General features: G+C 58.4%; 2 protein-coding genes across 2 annotated transcripts; one reads left to right on the forward strand and one right to left on the reverse strand.

Annotated features, from left to right (window-relative positions):
• Positions 1–1161: 1161 nt before the first annotated feature.
• Positions 1162–6209, forward strand: VOLCADRAFT_64030 (uncharacterized protein; the record flags this gene model as incomplete). The annotated part of the gene is made up of 11 exons (XM_002953736.1): positions 1162–1270; positions 1454–1617; positions 1899–1947; positions 2244–2245; positions 2539–2623; positions 3401–3520; positions 4027–4223; positions 4703–4840; positions 5354–5413; positions 5587–5719; positions 5971–6209. 11 exons carry the CDS (start codon positions 1162–1164, stop codon positions 6207–6209), a joined length of 1296 nt encoding a protein of 431 aa, XP_002953782.1.
• Positions 5981–14602, reverse strand: VOLCADRAFT_106122 (uncharacterized protein). The gene is made up of 19 exons (XM_002953797.1): positions 14476–14602; positions 14273–14311; positions 14072–14124; positions 13829–13908; positions 13605–13719; positions 13036–13139; positions 12510–12635; positions 11527–11647; positions 11102–11181; positions 10493–10575; positions 10126–10225; positions 9835–9943; positions 9493–9566; positions 9223–9315; positions 8801–8897; positions 8439–8512; positions 8153–8294; positions 7738–7908; positions 5981–7310 (listed from the first exon to the last, which is right to left on the reverse strand). The coding sequence occupies exons 1-19, from the start codon at positions 14535–14537 to the stop codon at positions 7207–7209; spliced, it is 1827 nt and encodes a 608-aa protein (XP_002953843.1). The 5' UTR covers positions 14538–14602; the 3' UTR covers positions 5981–7206.
• Between the last annotated feature and the right edge of the window lie 631 nt (positions 14603–15233).

The following is a 15233-nucleotide window of genomic DNA, read 5'->3' on the forward strand; positions in this document are numbered from 1 at the left end:
GCCCCGAAATACCGGGGAAGGCAGGGTTTCGCAGGGTAGCTGCCACGGGCGAAGATACACCCCCCTGTTTCACACATCATACGGTACATAAGCTCATGAACTTGTTGCCCCGCCGCAGACCCACTTGACATAGCAGCTGCTGCCACCACACTAACAGTAGCTGCTTTGTCGATGGTCTGCTGGCCTACCTGACGACGCCCCCCAACTGCTCTATGGATCCCAAGGCACTGGTGCCTTTCGTACGCAGTGATGCCGATGTGCCCGGCCCACAGCCACGGATGTCATTCTCGGCCTTGCTCAAGGTAGGTGGCATGTCCAGCGTTACGAAGCCCGCCCTGGAATCAGCCGCTGCGACGTCCTGCGCTCCTGCTGGCGAGCCTGGCTTGCCTTCCTTGCTCGACACACCCCGCCTATGCCGCGCAGTGTTTTCAACGGTGATGATGCCCTTATGTATCTTGAGCGTTACTGTCGCTAGCCAAATGTTTTGCAAAGGTGCCCCGGCTTGTAGTGCTAAATGGATAGCAGGAATAGAGCCTCCAGGACATGGCGATTAATCGTATACTGCCCTTTGGTCCGACGTGACAGCCAAGTCGTCAACCCGAACACCACCATAACCATTGGACACAGAGATATGCCGGGTATTCAAGATAGATGAAGTTTGTTCTGTACGGTCAAAGATCCCCATGAAAGCCGCGGCTGATACGCGATAACTTCATATGTAATGATCGCAAATTAAAAGCTTTGACAATTATACAATTACGCGACATCATACAGGTTGGCCGCTTGGTGACGCTGGAGGAGCACTGAAGGACGTACTAAAATTTGCAGGTACGACACACTGTCCATAATCCTATTTACGTGTATATCTATGGCGATATTATATGGGCTTCCGATAGTCGGTCGGCTTTAGTGACAAAAATGCTAGCACAACAGCGCATCGCGCCCTGCGGTAAGACATCAGGTGCCAGCGTTGGGTCCCATCAAGCTTGCTGATCACCCACATGAATTTCCAGGACATGCTCGGAAGCTTAACAATGCTCCGCTCAGAGTCATGCCGCGTCAGGTAGAGTGCACATTGCAGTCGTGAACAACGACACGTGCCTTCGGCGACGTAATGAAGACCTCGTTACTTTGCAGTCTGGTCGCGCCCAAGCCATCCTCATGGATGGAGACTGTTACAAAATTAACGCTGCTCCTGACTTGATTCCGGAGGGTCCGTGGAGTAAAGTCGAGGGCGGCGTATGTGCGGCGAAGGGCTTCAAGGCGACAGGTGGGTCAACCCATGGGCCCGGAACTGGCTGCTTTGGGGGCCAAGCACACCCCGTTGGCTGTTTCTTAAGGGATTATCCAGTTTATTCTATGCATCTAGATGCCAACGCTGGCGTCACGGCAAAACTCACAAGGCAACCGTACTCCCTGACCTGCACACCGGTGCGAATGCTCTTCATCCCAGGCGCCCATGCTGGCTTACGTGCCAGCGGCAAAAAAGCCGATCTGGCTCTGGTGGTGGCGGATGCCCCCGCAACCGCGGCCGGTACCTTCACGCAGAACGTCATGTGCGCTGCGCCGGTGCTGTATTGCAAGGACGTCCTCAGTCGCAAAGCCCACATTCGTGCGGTGCGTTCTCCCGGGTGCGCGTGCGGCGCATGACATCATTTTTTGTGTTGGACGCGGGTAAACACCTTACGGACGTATGTCCCGATTAACGGGCCAGGTGGCAGCTGTGGATGGTTCACATGAGGACCGGTTGGCATCCATCTTCGACAGCTGGACTCTGCAGCGGTTGGTGTTCCTCGTTATGCACAAGTTGCTTTATTCGCTGTTAAGTCAAGTGCTCTCCAGATCTCTGCCTCCTTGTCTGGTCACACACTGCCTCCAACCCGCCACCGCCTGGCCAGGTGATGACAAATGCGGGTCAGGCCAACGCGGCCACCGGCACCCAGGCAAGTAGGCCCCGGCTGTGCGGGGCATAGCGCGTTGGCTCAGCTGCAGATGCAGCTGCAGTGCACCACCAACCAGCCCAGAAAGTAGAACGATTGTGATTTAAATTGCGTCACTTGGTTGATTCCACAATGCCTGGCAGCGTTATGATAGCAAACATAATGAGCGGAAGCAAGCCCAGATCTGCCCCTCGGTCCCGCCGCATTTGTCTTAGCGAGACCGGATGCCAGGGGGCTTATGAGTATCGCAATGCCCGGCTGCTTTTTTCCATCCCCTGCGGCCTAATAGCTATTGGGGGCCAGTCGTGAGGAACGCTGATTATCCCGTCGCCTACACCCTAATAGTGCCCTACAAAACAACAGCCCGGACTGCTACTTCTGTTGTCTGGGACTTGCCCCCGTTATTGTTGCGCTTTGAATTCTTGCTGGCTGTAACCCGGGCCTAGGACTTTCCGAGTCCGCTGCCTGGGATCTGTCTTCTGGGGCAAATATGTCTTGTCAGGTTGCACGTGGTTGCCCGCCGACCGACCCACCCACGCGTCACCTGGGTTCACCCGTCTTTCCCATGGACCCTCCGTCTGTTTACCCTGGACCGTAGGGATATGAGGACGCGGTGGCCACTGCCAACGCGCTTGCGGAGGCCTTGGGCACCAGCACCGATGACATCCTGCTACAGTCAACCGGTGGGTGGGTTGCGGTTGGGTGGATCACTTTTGCAAGCCAGGAAGCATGCATGCGCTGGGGGCTGTGGAACAGTGGATTGGCAAACGTGCTTGGGCCCCAACTGCCCGGGGCAATGTGGCCTCGTTAGGTTCTGGGGGGCAGCATGGCTGGGGCTAGGGGGGCTCTGAATGACGTGTATTTGTGGGGCTCCTGCTGTTGGCGGGTGGCGCGGGGCGGCAGATATCAGAATAGCAGCTGGCTTCTGCTGCCGGAAGTGCAGCGGGGTGCAGGGCCGTTAGAAGAGTGTAGTGCGCCGGAAGGCCGCCCTAACGGTACTGACGCCGCGTAGCGGGCGGCTGCAGCCTGGGCTGGAGAGGCTTATGGGGCATATGGGCGGAGGGCTGCTAGCTGCCCGGATGGCCCCATGGCCCACTCGACGGGCTGGTGCAGCGCGTAGCTTGTGATAAGGGCGCTCGCAAAACTGTGGATCCTGTAATACGTGCTTGGTACGCGTGAGGAAGGCACCGTTTTAAGGTGGAAGGCCATAGGCGGTGTGTGACATCGCCCAATTTTCACCGTCGTCGCGAGGACCAGGACCAGGAGCCCCAGGAGCTCCTTTAGCAACCTTCGTAAACTCTCTCGACGGTAACGCTGGTCGGGGCTGTCTGTCTCCTTGCTGACTCACCTACCTGCGGTCCCGCGGATGCCTGGCTTGAAGGCGACCCCGGCAGCTGATGTCCCCTGTCGGCCCATGTAGCTGCTCTGTCGGGTCCCGTCTCCCGCCCCGTGGCCCGCAGGTGTCATCGGTCGCCGGATGAAGATGGAGAACTTCCTGCCCGCCATTTCCGAGCTGGTCAAGACACTGGGCCCTTCAGCAGAGGATGCGCACCGAGCGGCAGTGGCCATCACCACTACGGGTGTGACGGGAGGGTGGAGGACGGGAGGATGGGCGGGGTGCGCTGAGAAGGTGGCGGTTAGCGGGGTCTGCAGGGGAGTGGGCCCTGGGCAGCAGGACCGCCGGTACACCAAGCCTGCCAGGCACTGCCGGAGCAAGGGTCAATTCGCATGTTCCGAGACAGACGGCCATGCGATATGGTGTTTCCGTCGCGCGCGTTCCAGCCCTGTGATGTGTGGTCTCCCTGCGTTGGCAAACGACGTGGTTTATACACCAATCGGCACCTCTTGCATACCTTAGTGCAGTTCCACTGCCTGCTGTGTCCCGCTGTCCCAACCGCCGCACTCCTCGATCTCGCATTGCTTTCTTGTCGCTATCTCAAAACCGCTGCACACGATGCCTTACTATGCCGGCTACCCTACCGCCGGCTACCCTACCGCCCCGCCCGTCTTTCCCCTCCTCCTTTGGACGTTGGCAGTTGCTTCTTTCTCTCTTGCATACGATTTCCTCCTCCGCCCATCCTCTCAGACTTGGTGAGCAAGGAGGCGGCGTTGCGGGTGAGCATCGGCGGCACCACTGTGCACGTGGGGGGCATGTGCAAGGGCAGCGGCATGATTCACCCTAACATGGCCACCATGCTGGGCGTCATCACCTGCGACGCAGCGGTAGCACCGGACGTGTGGACTGGCATTGTCAAGCGCGCCTCCGTAGCGTCCTTCAACTCGGTAAGCACCTCCACGCTAGGCCGTGTCTGGGCTCGCCAGGCGCCAAGAGGGGACCAAAGCAGGGATGGAAAGACAGGACATGGGACGGGTTGGAGGCATTCCCTCAACATCCAGATGCTAGCGCGCGACAGCTCCAGCAGTCCAATGCGGAGAGGGTCAACGTCTTCCGGCAGGTGGCCTCCGAGACGGGGAAATGGAGAGCGGGACCTGGGTGGCTGTTCCCTGGCTGCCTCCCCTTTACATTCGGTTCCCCTTTGGGGATAACCCTTTGGCCAGCTCAGCCTTTTCCACCGCCAGGACCTAACATGCCTTGCTAGCCTAACCGTATCCGGCAGAGCAAGCCCGAAAGGCTGCCTGACGTAATTTCAGTCGCTGGTGACGCACCCGGCCTCAGCTCCGGTCATCTTCGTATCTTTCCGTAGCCTCTTTACCCGTTCTCTCAAGTGGGCCCACCGCGACGGCACCTACTCACCCAACAGATCACGGTGGATGGCGATACGTCCACCAACGACTGCGTCATCGGACTGGCCAGTGGTGCCGCGGGCAACCCACTGCTGACCGACCCTGCCTCTCCGGACGCCAAGCTGCTGGAGAGCGCTGTCACTGCACTCATGCAGGTGGGTGGTTGGGTGGGGCAGATGTTGCACCGTTGCCGCTGGCGGGGGATGGGCGTGGCGTTTGGTTACTAGTTTCTAGGAAGCTGCGCTTGGGCGGTTGGGCTGGGAGCTCCAGGACATGTGGCTGTGTGGGAGAGACCCCGTGGGAAACAGGGGAGGACAAATTTGCAGGCTGGCTGAAGGACGGTTTTGGGAAAGATGCAAGGGTGCATGTAAGTGTTGCATGCGAGTGTTCTTGGCCGGTGTGCCCCAGGACCAGTCGCAGGCATTGCCGTGCGGCAACACGCCGCTACTGTCGTCCTCCTCCCGCTTGTTGTGGTCCATGCAAGATGGAACTTTTGATTGGCCCCGTAAGAGCCGCCTGTAAGCAATGAACATTTTGCTGGGGGCTTGAGCTGCGGTTTCAGTGCCCAACCGCGTGCTGGCGCCACCTGGGAAATGACTTAAGACCTGGTTTCCCTAACCGACCCTGCCTGGCCCGGCACATGATGGTGTGATGCTCCCGGTTCACAGGGTCTGGCCAAGTCCATTGCTTGGGACGGCGAGGGCGCCACCTGCCTTGTGGAGATCGAGGTGGGGGACCTGTGCACATGCTTCCGATATCCTTTCACCGCAGCTAAGTCCTCGCGGCTGCGTTTTTGGCAGCTACACGCGATGTGAAGAACCCAGGCATCAGCCTCTTGGGCATCACAGTCCGCTCTCTTCCGCTCTGCTCTTGATATGCTCCGTGCAACCTCGTATCGCAGGTAACCGGCGCCAAGTCCGACGCGGACGCGCGGGTCATTGCCCGTTCTGTAGCCGGGTCTTCCCTTGCCAAGTCTGCCATTTTCGGACACGATCCCAATTGGGGTCGCATTGCCGCGGCTGCCGGCTACTCAGGTCGGTGGCTGAATGGATGGCTGAGTGCGTGGCGAAGTGGGTTGTCAGTGAACTGCGGGTGGAACGTGTGCTGCCTGGTGTGACGTCTGGCTGGCTGACTGACTGGAATGAGTTGCTGCACGGCTGGCTTTCCTGTGTTGTCCGAATACCTGGTCCCTTGGGCTGGCATGCGATCTTCTTACAGGTGGCCTTGTAGGCTCTCTCCCCGGCCCCGACCTGCCCCCTGATCCCGCTTGTGATCCTATTTTCAGGCATCATTTTCGACCAAAGCGATCTCGGCGTGCAGCTGGGCAGTATGAAGCTGATGGAGGCGGGCCAGCCGCTGCCCTTTGACAAGGCGGCAGCCAATAAATATCTGAAGGACACGTGCGCCGTACACGGCACCGTACAGATCTTTGTTACGGTTGGCAAGGGGAACGGCAAGGGCATGGCCTGGGGCTGCGACCTATCGTACGATTATGTCAAGATCAACGCCGAGTACACCACCTAAACGGTTGTCGAGGTGGCGAGGGGGTTCTAATCAGGGAGGGTCGAGCTAGCCCAGTGGAGGCCATGGAGGGAAGGGGGCCATGGGGACCATGCGTGCGACTATGAAGAGATTGTGCTGGGTGTTGGCGTGGCGGTGGGCAACAAGGTCAAGGGTTGGTGTGGCGCTGTTCTGGTGTCTGTCTCCTTGAGGCGGTGCCAGTGGTGCAGGTGCGGGGCCACAGAGTAGCGGTGGCAGGTGCTGACGGATCTACCACTGCGGCGATGCGGTAGTGGTGTACTATGCCGGATTTGTCATATTTTGACACGATAATATGTGTGATTTAGTCTTGTTTTTCCTATTTTGAACTTTTGACTGTGCAAACGTCGCGAAACATAATACGGAATGCTCTGCGTGCTTGATGATGTATCGTCGTTACGGTTTCGGTGGTTGCGTCAGCGTCAGTACTGTGGCATGCTGCTGCTACGTTGCCTCGTGGCTCGACGACACAGCAGTCTGTTCATAAAAGGATCGGCAGGTGCTGCTGAGGAGGTCTATTTATGTACACAGGTCCCTGGCCTGTCCCACTGGCTTCGGATGAACTGAACAAGACGAATTGCCATATCTACGTCCGACGAAGTATATTTGCTGTGAAGCCTACAAAATTGCGCAACACCCTCCCGGGTATGCTCTACGACTCCAGCATGGACAATTGCCTGCAGCTTTACTGACCGCAGCCTGGTTGGTGCCAGCAGCGCACCGCTTTGTAAGTATGGCACGGTGTCTAGATTGAACACGATCCTTCCAGTAGCTATCGCGAGTCCAGCCTTTTAAGCTGGCCTCCATCCCGAGATGGGGAAATAGAGCGCCGTAGGCAGGCGAACAAACCTCCAAATCGCTTTACACCCTCCCCGCTCCTAACCACAACATTAGGTTGGAAAGTGGTTCATACAGGATATACGCGCCTGGCTTGCTTGCCCGCAGTGCTCTGTTAGGCTCTCCTTCACTCCCATTGTGGGGCTCACTTATCCGCGGGGGGAGCTGCTGCTTGCGCCATGGCCCACTCCGCCAGCAGCTGTGCTCCGAAACCGGTGGGCAGGCCCAGTTTCTCGTTCCACACCGGACCTATGCACATCGAGGGACGCGGGACAGGGTAGGGCCAGGGGACAGTGGGCTAGAACCAGATAAACGCTGAACAGACGACGTGGCGACAGGGCCTCCATGCGCAGAGGCTACGAAAGAGTTCTGGCACTACTCGGTCCCGCTTCGGCTACCATGGTATAGCTGAGGTGAGGTAAAAGGATAAAACACGGGCAAGCTGCATAACCAGCCTGAACCGATCGCGGACACCGTGATCGCCACAGCCGGAAAAGGCGCGAGGGTTCTTAGGGAAGATTTTGGACCCCACCCTCGCTGCATCCGGCGCCACCACCGCCATGATACGGTACATAGCCGCGTACGGGAATATCAAGCAGGACACCTTATTTGCCGAGGAGTCCATCTCCACATTAGATGCCGCGCGACTCGTCACGACGCCTACTGCTCAACCCACCCGCCACATCCAGGTGCGCCCACTCCACCCTCTCCTTGACGAACTGCTTGAGAAACAGCGCCGCCGTGATGGAGCCACCGTAGCGCGTCCCCGTGTTCTTCATGTCCGCCACCGGGGACTTCATGGACTCCCAATACTCCTCCTCCATGGGCATCCGCCAGATCTTCTCACCTGGACGCCCGTTCAGTGGATCATATTCGTGTGCGAGCGTTAACAAGTGCAGGCAGCAAGTGAATCACGTGCTCTGAAATCGGATATATGACATTAAGCAATACCCACCGTGCCCGTTGCACGAAAGACGCAAGCCGCGCAAAATTGGAAGCACCGCTGACGGCAACAACGGCCGAGCGGACGAGCAAGGGCCAGTCAACCGGAAAACACACCATTCAAGCAGACATATCCCAGCACTACGCGCCTGTGGCCTTGGAGGCGGTGGTAAGGCTGGCGGCCAGGGAGTCCGAAGGTGTGAATAGGCCGGCTACGGAGGTGCCCAGTGCGATTATGCAAGCGCCCGTCAAAGTGGCGATGTCAACCATTGAGGTAGCCCCGCACTTCTCCTGTTGGGGATCAGGAGGACGGGAAACGACAAAGATGAAAGTTTGAAGTGCAGGAGTGGGGACATGGGCATGGATAGGGACCCCCGCGTAACCGCTCGGCACCGGTCCGCCCCAACCCTTTGCACCTCCACCGCCCACACGTACCTGTGCGAACCACATCGCATCCGCAAGCGTCAGTCGGCCCTCCGCATCCGTGTTGTTCACCTCCACAGTCTTGCCTGCGGAGGAGGTGAGTCAAGGCACCATGGCAGGAAACGACCCGCAGGGAACGACCCGTGGGTCACTTCCAAGATTACGACCCATGGGGCATGCGGCATGGGAGCAACGCGTCCCTGCACTACTCTCCAAGCCAGTTCCCTCCACTCTACTTGCCATTCCCTGGTGTCCTTCCAGGGAGGAAAGAGACACTAAAGGCCGGAGGCCGGTGTCCTCGCTTTGCCCGCGACCTGGGCCCCTACCAGCCACTCTTTGCGCCAGTCGCGCCAAACCAAACCCGATTTGCGCACCGTTCGCAGCGGTGAGTATGTCTCCTGGACGCAAACCCGCCCCGGCGACCATGTTCTCGCAGGAGGCGATGATGAAGTGGATCTCCACGTCGGAGGGCTGCCAGGCGGAGGGAGGAGAGGGGGTTACAAAACCCACCAGGTCCAGGTGTAAACGGAAATCATGTGAAAAGGGAAAGGCCACAGGAGGGCAACCGGACGAGACCCGAACGGAGATGGCACAGAGGTGCGGGTGAGCGTGGCGGTGTGGATGCGCGGTGAGGCCGCGGTCATATGACCAACAGCGAATTGGGGCGCGCTGGGTGGCTGGAAACCCTAAAGACCAGCCTAACCGAACAAGAGCTGATGGGGAGTTCCTCTAGGGAGAGACACATTTGGAGCATCAGGTGGGCTTCCCTCCCTTCCTTCCTCCCTTCCTGTCTTGCCTTGAGTTCTCCAAGGATGCGTGCGGCACCCAGGGTGGCTCCCGCACCACCCATGTCGAACTTCATCAGCTCAATCATGGAGCCGGGACCCGCCTGAATTCGTTGGGGGGTCAGGGTTGGGGGTGAGGAAGGTAAATCGGACTCGTCAAGCTGGGCAAAATATGTAAATAAAAGTGCACAAAAGCAGGGCTGGCAGGCAGAATCACGATTTGTGGCCGGACTGGTTAAGAAACACGAAAGGTCTTTCAGAGATGGGCGTCAGGATCCCACCTTGAGATTGTAGCCGCCGCTGTCGAAGGTCAGGCCCTTGCCCACGATGGCGATCTTGCGGCTGGTGGTGCCACCTGGCGGTCAGAGTGGTTCAAGAAAATGAAAACCGCCAGGGTTAGCGGGCGTGGGTGGGAGGTGGGCGGGCGGTAAGTATGCCGTACAAGCGATCAACCGGCACACGTGCCCAGTCAGCAATACCGTACACCCAAGACGTGTGGACCACAGACGGAACGAAACCGACCCAGCATGGCGGCCCCCATCGCAACCCCAGCCCTTTTCCCAGCTCCTCCCTCTTGCCAACCCAGGCAGCCCACAGGCCATCTGGCACCTGTGAGACCTCACCAGGGGGCGAGTACTTGAGGTGGATGAACTTGGGTGGCTCCAAGCTCGCCTCCGCCACTCCCAGATAGCAGCCCATGCCCATGGCCTCACATTCCTCCTTCTCGTACACCTGCTCCCACGCACATGCCCGCATGAGGACATCAAAAAGAAATCCGCAGCCACAGCAAGGCAAGCTAGGGCGGCAGTGAGCAGACGACACGCGTGCGAGCGCAGAGCGCGTCACTGCGCAGTGCGGTCAGTTGCGATGAAGTATTGCATGCTGACATTACATGTGTAGACATACAGACATACCTTGAGCGTGAACACATCCGGTGACTTGGCGGCGATGTGTGCAGCTGCATCCGCCAGATGGGTCGGAGTACACACATTGGGAGGAGCCTCAACCAGGTACCTGCACAGAAAGGCAGGGGAAAGGGAGGGGAGGATATGTCTTGCGAAACACGTAGCGACACGTTGCACCATGAGAAATGCAACAAGGCTGCACGAACGAGGTACCAAAACAGGCGGAGCGGAGGCAAAAGCGCCCTTGGAAGGCGGGCGCCCTCTAGGAGCTGTGACGCCGGAGTAACGGCCCCTGTCCTGTCCAGTGTGTTTGGCTCACGGCTCTAGTAGCCCTGATCTCACTTCACCGGTTCTCCGCTACCGTCCACGTCTTCACCTGGTCAGCAGGTTTCCCCTCGCGGCTGCCACGCCACGAGCCACCGCCGCCTCCGCCGCCGCGGCGTCAAGGTCCATAAGGACCTGCATGTACCGCAACACGGACAAGGTCCGACATTAGTATGATATGGCTGCACCGGCTCATGAAGCGGGGTGTCCACTGGACGGCGCTGATGGCAGTGGGAAGCCCAGTTGAATCAGGAAAACGAGACAGCAGTGTGCTGCTGCTGCTACTGCTGCTACTGCTGCATTGCTGCTACTGCTGGAGTTCCTGCTAGGCCTCTGAGCTGTCGAGGGCTATACGTTATTAGCTTCGGGAACTACCCATCCAGAAGTCGAGGGCCATAACGTTAACTGGAGGAAAAGATCCCACGGGAGCTATTCCTCCTCCCCGCGCAGGCAGCAGGCAGCGGTGCCTCATGCCCCGCCCTGCTGCCTCCGCAGCCTGCATAGCTTGGGCGGGCCCATACCCCCATCACCTCTGCCTCGGAAACCATCCTTAGCACACACGCACACACACGGGGGTAAAATATCTAAATGACGTACACCCACACAGCCTTACTCAGCCCCTACCAGGCCCGGCCCCGCCTCTTCACGCCCTCCCACACACCTCCAGTGACGTCAGCTTTGATGCGGTTGGACTCTTCTTGGACTTGAAGCGACTGCTCTCATAGCCACCAAGCAGGGAGCCTGGCAGGTGTCGAGGGGGTGGGCTCAGGGTTGAACTGAGTTTACCGCATGCTGCGGGCGCAGCACCCATTTGGGTTTCGGTACCTTTGGACGAGTGCTCCACAAATGTACCGAAACCTGGATGGAAGTGGCGCCCGCAGCAGCATGTCGCGCGGGTCGTGGTGGTCTCAGCTAGGTACCCTATAGGGGTTCAACCCGAACTCCGGCGGACATCAGCTCGTCCTTCCCCCCCCTCGCTCCCCCTCGTCCTGAAGCTCACCATCACTGCATCCCACGACACACATCAGTTACTCGCACCACCCAAACATCCCGCTACTACACAGACAAACGTAGGTACACACGTACCCGTGGTGATCTGCGTCAGCGCTGACCCCCGCACCGCCGGGTCCGGCTGCGTCGTGATCGCCACCGCCACCTTCTCTGCCTTGTTGGCCTTGGCTAGGGCGGCCACAGCAGCTCCCAGGGCCTGAGGGGGGGCGAAGGGAGACACGGGACCCAGGAGCCGGGCGGGGAGCATGGCGCGGGGGGGAACAGCGCCTTAAGTGGCAAAGAACATAATGCCGATAGGACGACAGGAGGTCACAGCCAGTATATAGCGGCACAAGGGAGGTAATTAAGACGCCTCGCGTGCTGGATCTCTTCCGGCGGATTGTTACCCTTACACCGCAGCATCTGCTGAAGATTTCCCCACTCCTTCGTCGGATTGTTAAATCGTGTTGAAGTGGATCGGATTGGATTGGGTTCAAGTTGGTCAGGTTCACCTGGGCTCATTCCGCCCAGTGCGCCAGCTGCCAACCCGCTACGGCAACCCTACCCCTGCATGGCCCGGCGTGTGCAGCATTGCATACCCACTCCACTGGTCGGGGAGGTAGGACCAAGCAAAAGAGCTGGTAAAGAGCAGGCAAGCGGGTGCGCTAGCTAGTGCAGTGGATCGCCAACGCCGCCAAAGCCGCACCAGTAAGCCCCCTTCCTCCCACCCTCCCGCAGGGCCCCCTGCTCCCTCCTCCTCTACCACCGACCGCCACATGACTGCGAAAGGAGGACATTGCACATGCATTCAACCCCATCCATACAACCCCACTCCCGCACCAGTGACATAAATACCATAAAAGTACACCCGCACCAGTACCAGTACGTACGTGACGCAGCTAGCCAGCCCATCCTGGAGAACGCTGCAAGACAGCAAAACCACAACGGTGCTGCAATGCAAGAACACCAAACAGAGAACCCGCCCTCCCCTTCTCCCCCGGCCCGTAATCCCCCAAACCCCACACGCAGCACATTAGGGGTTTCGGAGCCTACCTATGCTTCGTTATGTCCATCCGTACCTGGAACGGTGACACGCCCCACTCCGTCGCCACTGTGAGCTTGGCTGCCTTGCCCAAACCCACCATCGCCACGTGCTTGGCCTTACTGCCGGTACCCGTGTACCGCACGACACGGCTCTGACTGCCCTGCGTACAGCACCCGATCAGGAAAACATAATACACATATACAAACATACGCGCTCCACATCCAGATATTAGCCGGCAGCCGGTGGTGGGAGTGCTCCTATGGTGCCGCATAGATCTACCAGACCTTGCGCGTTTGGATCCGCTCTAGGACATTCGCCCCGTTCCCGTCCCGTCAGACTAGGAGTCGGGGGGCTCTTGGTGGAAGGTTTTGCTCCGTTAGGTATGCGTTAGTTAGTTGACTTGCCGAGACATGAAATGAAATGAAGCCATGGAGTAGGGTGGGGCCCATTCATGTTCCCCGCCAGGACTGCGGGGCGACCCTTCACAGGTGGGTGGGGTCACGTCTGGATATTGGTGAGCTCCTTCTTCTACACATCTTCCAAACCTACCCCCCCCCCACCTGCTTGCCATCGAAGCCGCCCCAGGCAACAATCTCCGCCAGCTGCCCCCCCAGCTTGGCATCCAGCTGCTGCAGCCCCTCCGACCTGACGGCGGTGACCTCGTCTGGGAAGGTGAGGGGAAGACAGCAGTAGTCGAGTAAGGGACATAAGGCGATGGAGCAGGGGACATAAGGCCCATATCCACCAGGTGACATATAACCATAACAGAGGGCAATGAAACTCATCTGCTCAGTACGATCTGCCGTATTGCGTGTAGGCGCCTTAAAGCGCACCGTATGGTACCATCTCAGCAGGACAGCTCCCAGGATAGAGCACTCCGCCTCCGCCTTGGCGCGGATCCGCTTCACGCGGGGACGTGTGCGTGCATGTGTATGTGTGTGTGTCCATTCAAGGCCAGGGTGACGTAGGTTACATATGCGCAGCGTGGCAGGCAGCATTTCCCGGAGTGAAACGTGTTACTGTGCTGCCCGGCGGCCGAGTCCATCCCTGTCCCGTGGCGTTCCGTATCTGGATCTTGCCCCGGGCTTCCGCGTCACATCCCTCCCCCCCCGGTGCCACAGTGGCCCACCCGCGGTGACGAAGTCGTCCTCTGTGACGGCCAGCACCAGCAGGTCCCCCTCCCAGGAGTCCAATGCTGAGCTGGCCAGGCCGACCGACGGCAGCGTGTCAGGCTCGAACGCAACCTGGTGAATGTTGCCGAAGGGGAGGTTGCAAAAGAGTTGGGGCTATGCATTGGCGCAGCAGGGCCACGCGTTCATGGCCCTCGGCACTTGGGTCCGGGGGGCCTCCCACCTGCTTCATGGCTGCAGCGGATGCCGCGGCTGTGCGCACGCCTCGGGGCGCGACGATGGGACCACGAGGGGCGGCGAAAGCTGGCCGCAGTACGTGGGAGCAGCACGTGGTCAAGCAGGGTAGATTCGACGTCGGTGGCGGAGGACGAGTCAACGTTCGCGCACATTGCAGAGCGGGGTCGCGGGCGCAGCAGCGGAGAACGGACAAGACCTGACAGTAAGGTGCAGACATTCTTCCACTTACCATGTGCAATGCGGGCGGTAGCGATTGGAGTTACCAGGGTTGGCGACGGGCTCCTGGCAGAGAATGGGGGTAAAATTGAAGTGATGCAGACGCTATTTTTCAATTAATACTATAAAAGTATAATGCGATAATCATGCTGACAAAAGTTTATAATAAATTCAGAGCTGTACAGTAAGACGGAGAACAAACACCATATCATACCTGGCGACGAAGACCGTGGGGTGCGAAGTAACGAATGATCTGCAAAAGTACACATTAATTTCTGCAAATTATGTCGCTCAAATTTGAGGATTTGGCAGAGTAGGCAGGCTGCTCGTCGTGAGCCACACGGACTGATGGCACGCACAGAGGCCAACTCATAAAACTGGCGGTGATGTTATCATACAAAGGCTACTGGCATATACCTGGCTCGTGCTGCAAGCTTAGCAGTCACTCTAGCTGAGCGCGTTAGGAGTCCGTGTGCCATGCCGTCCAACTCCTATGCGCTCGGTGACAAGAGTACTGCGGTAAGCTTACACCTCTGGGCCGTTGAGTAAGCCGGCTAAAGCACTCATGATCCTGGCAGGCTGTCCAATTATCCTGAAGTCAACGGTAACAACGGTAATTTGCACGAAGCCTCCAGGACTCGGAGAGCTGGATCACTTGTTAGTTCCGGAGGGCATTTTCTCCTTTCTGTCTCGCTGGCGGTGGTATTACTATATTATAATGTTCTCTATCAAGTTGTAATGGCCATGAAGCCCCACTCCTTAAGATGATGAGTTCAATTGCCGTTGTCGTTGGTTCCCAGTTGGAGCCAAACTGACCCTCTGGAGAGCCTTCGACCACATCGCAACCGCCAAAATGGAGTCCTCCTAAGAAACGGCATACATAAGCCAGGCTGCAAAAGTCGACAGGCCTCCAAGGCTCCCGGAGGTGCCGCTCAGCTGCATCTCCGTGGCTTTTAGGTGTTGTAGTATTGCCCTTGGGCCTTCGGCTCGTATGGGTAGTTTTACAGGTATGGGGTCACGCACCCCCCAACCATGTAACACACACACACACACACACACGCATCAAGGCGCTTCGAGACCCCAAACCACCTTGCAGCGTTGGGATCAATAAAATGACGCTATGTTTGCTGCGGCGCTCCATCGTGGAAATCCGTGGATCGTGACTTATCAAGGGT

This window comes from Volvox carteri (genome assembly GCF_000143455.1).
Source record: "Volvox carteri f. nagariensis unplaced genomic scaffold VOLCAscaffold_38, whole genome shotgun sequence".
Taxonomy (NCBI): domain Eukaryota; kingdom Viridiplantae; phylum Chlorophyta; class Chlorophyceae; order Chlamydomonadales; family Volvocaceae; genus Volvox; species Volvox carteri.

Excerpts from the sequence above, each read along its gene's own strand:
- VOLCADRAFT_106122 (XM_002953797.1), bottom strand. The coding sequence starts at position 14,537 with ATGGCACACGGACTCCTAACGCGCTCAGCTAGAGTGACTGCTAAGCTT. Across the intron at positions 9,316-9,492 it reads GCGGCGGCTACAATCTCAAG|GCGGGTCCCGGCTCCATGAT; the intron begins GTGGGATCCTGA and ends CAACGAATTCAG. Across the intron at positions 8,295-8,438 it reads ATGCGATGTGGTTCGCACAG|GAGAAGTGCGGGGCTACCTC; the intron begins GTACGTGTGGGC and ends GATCCCCAACAG.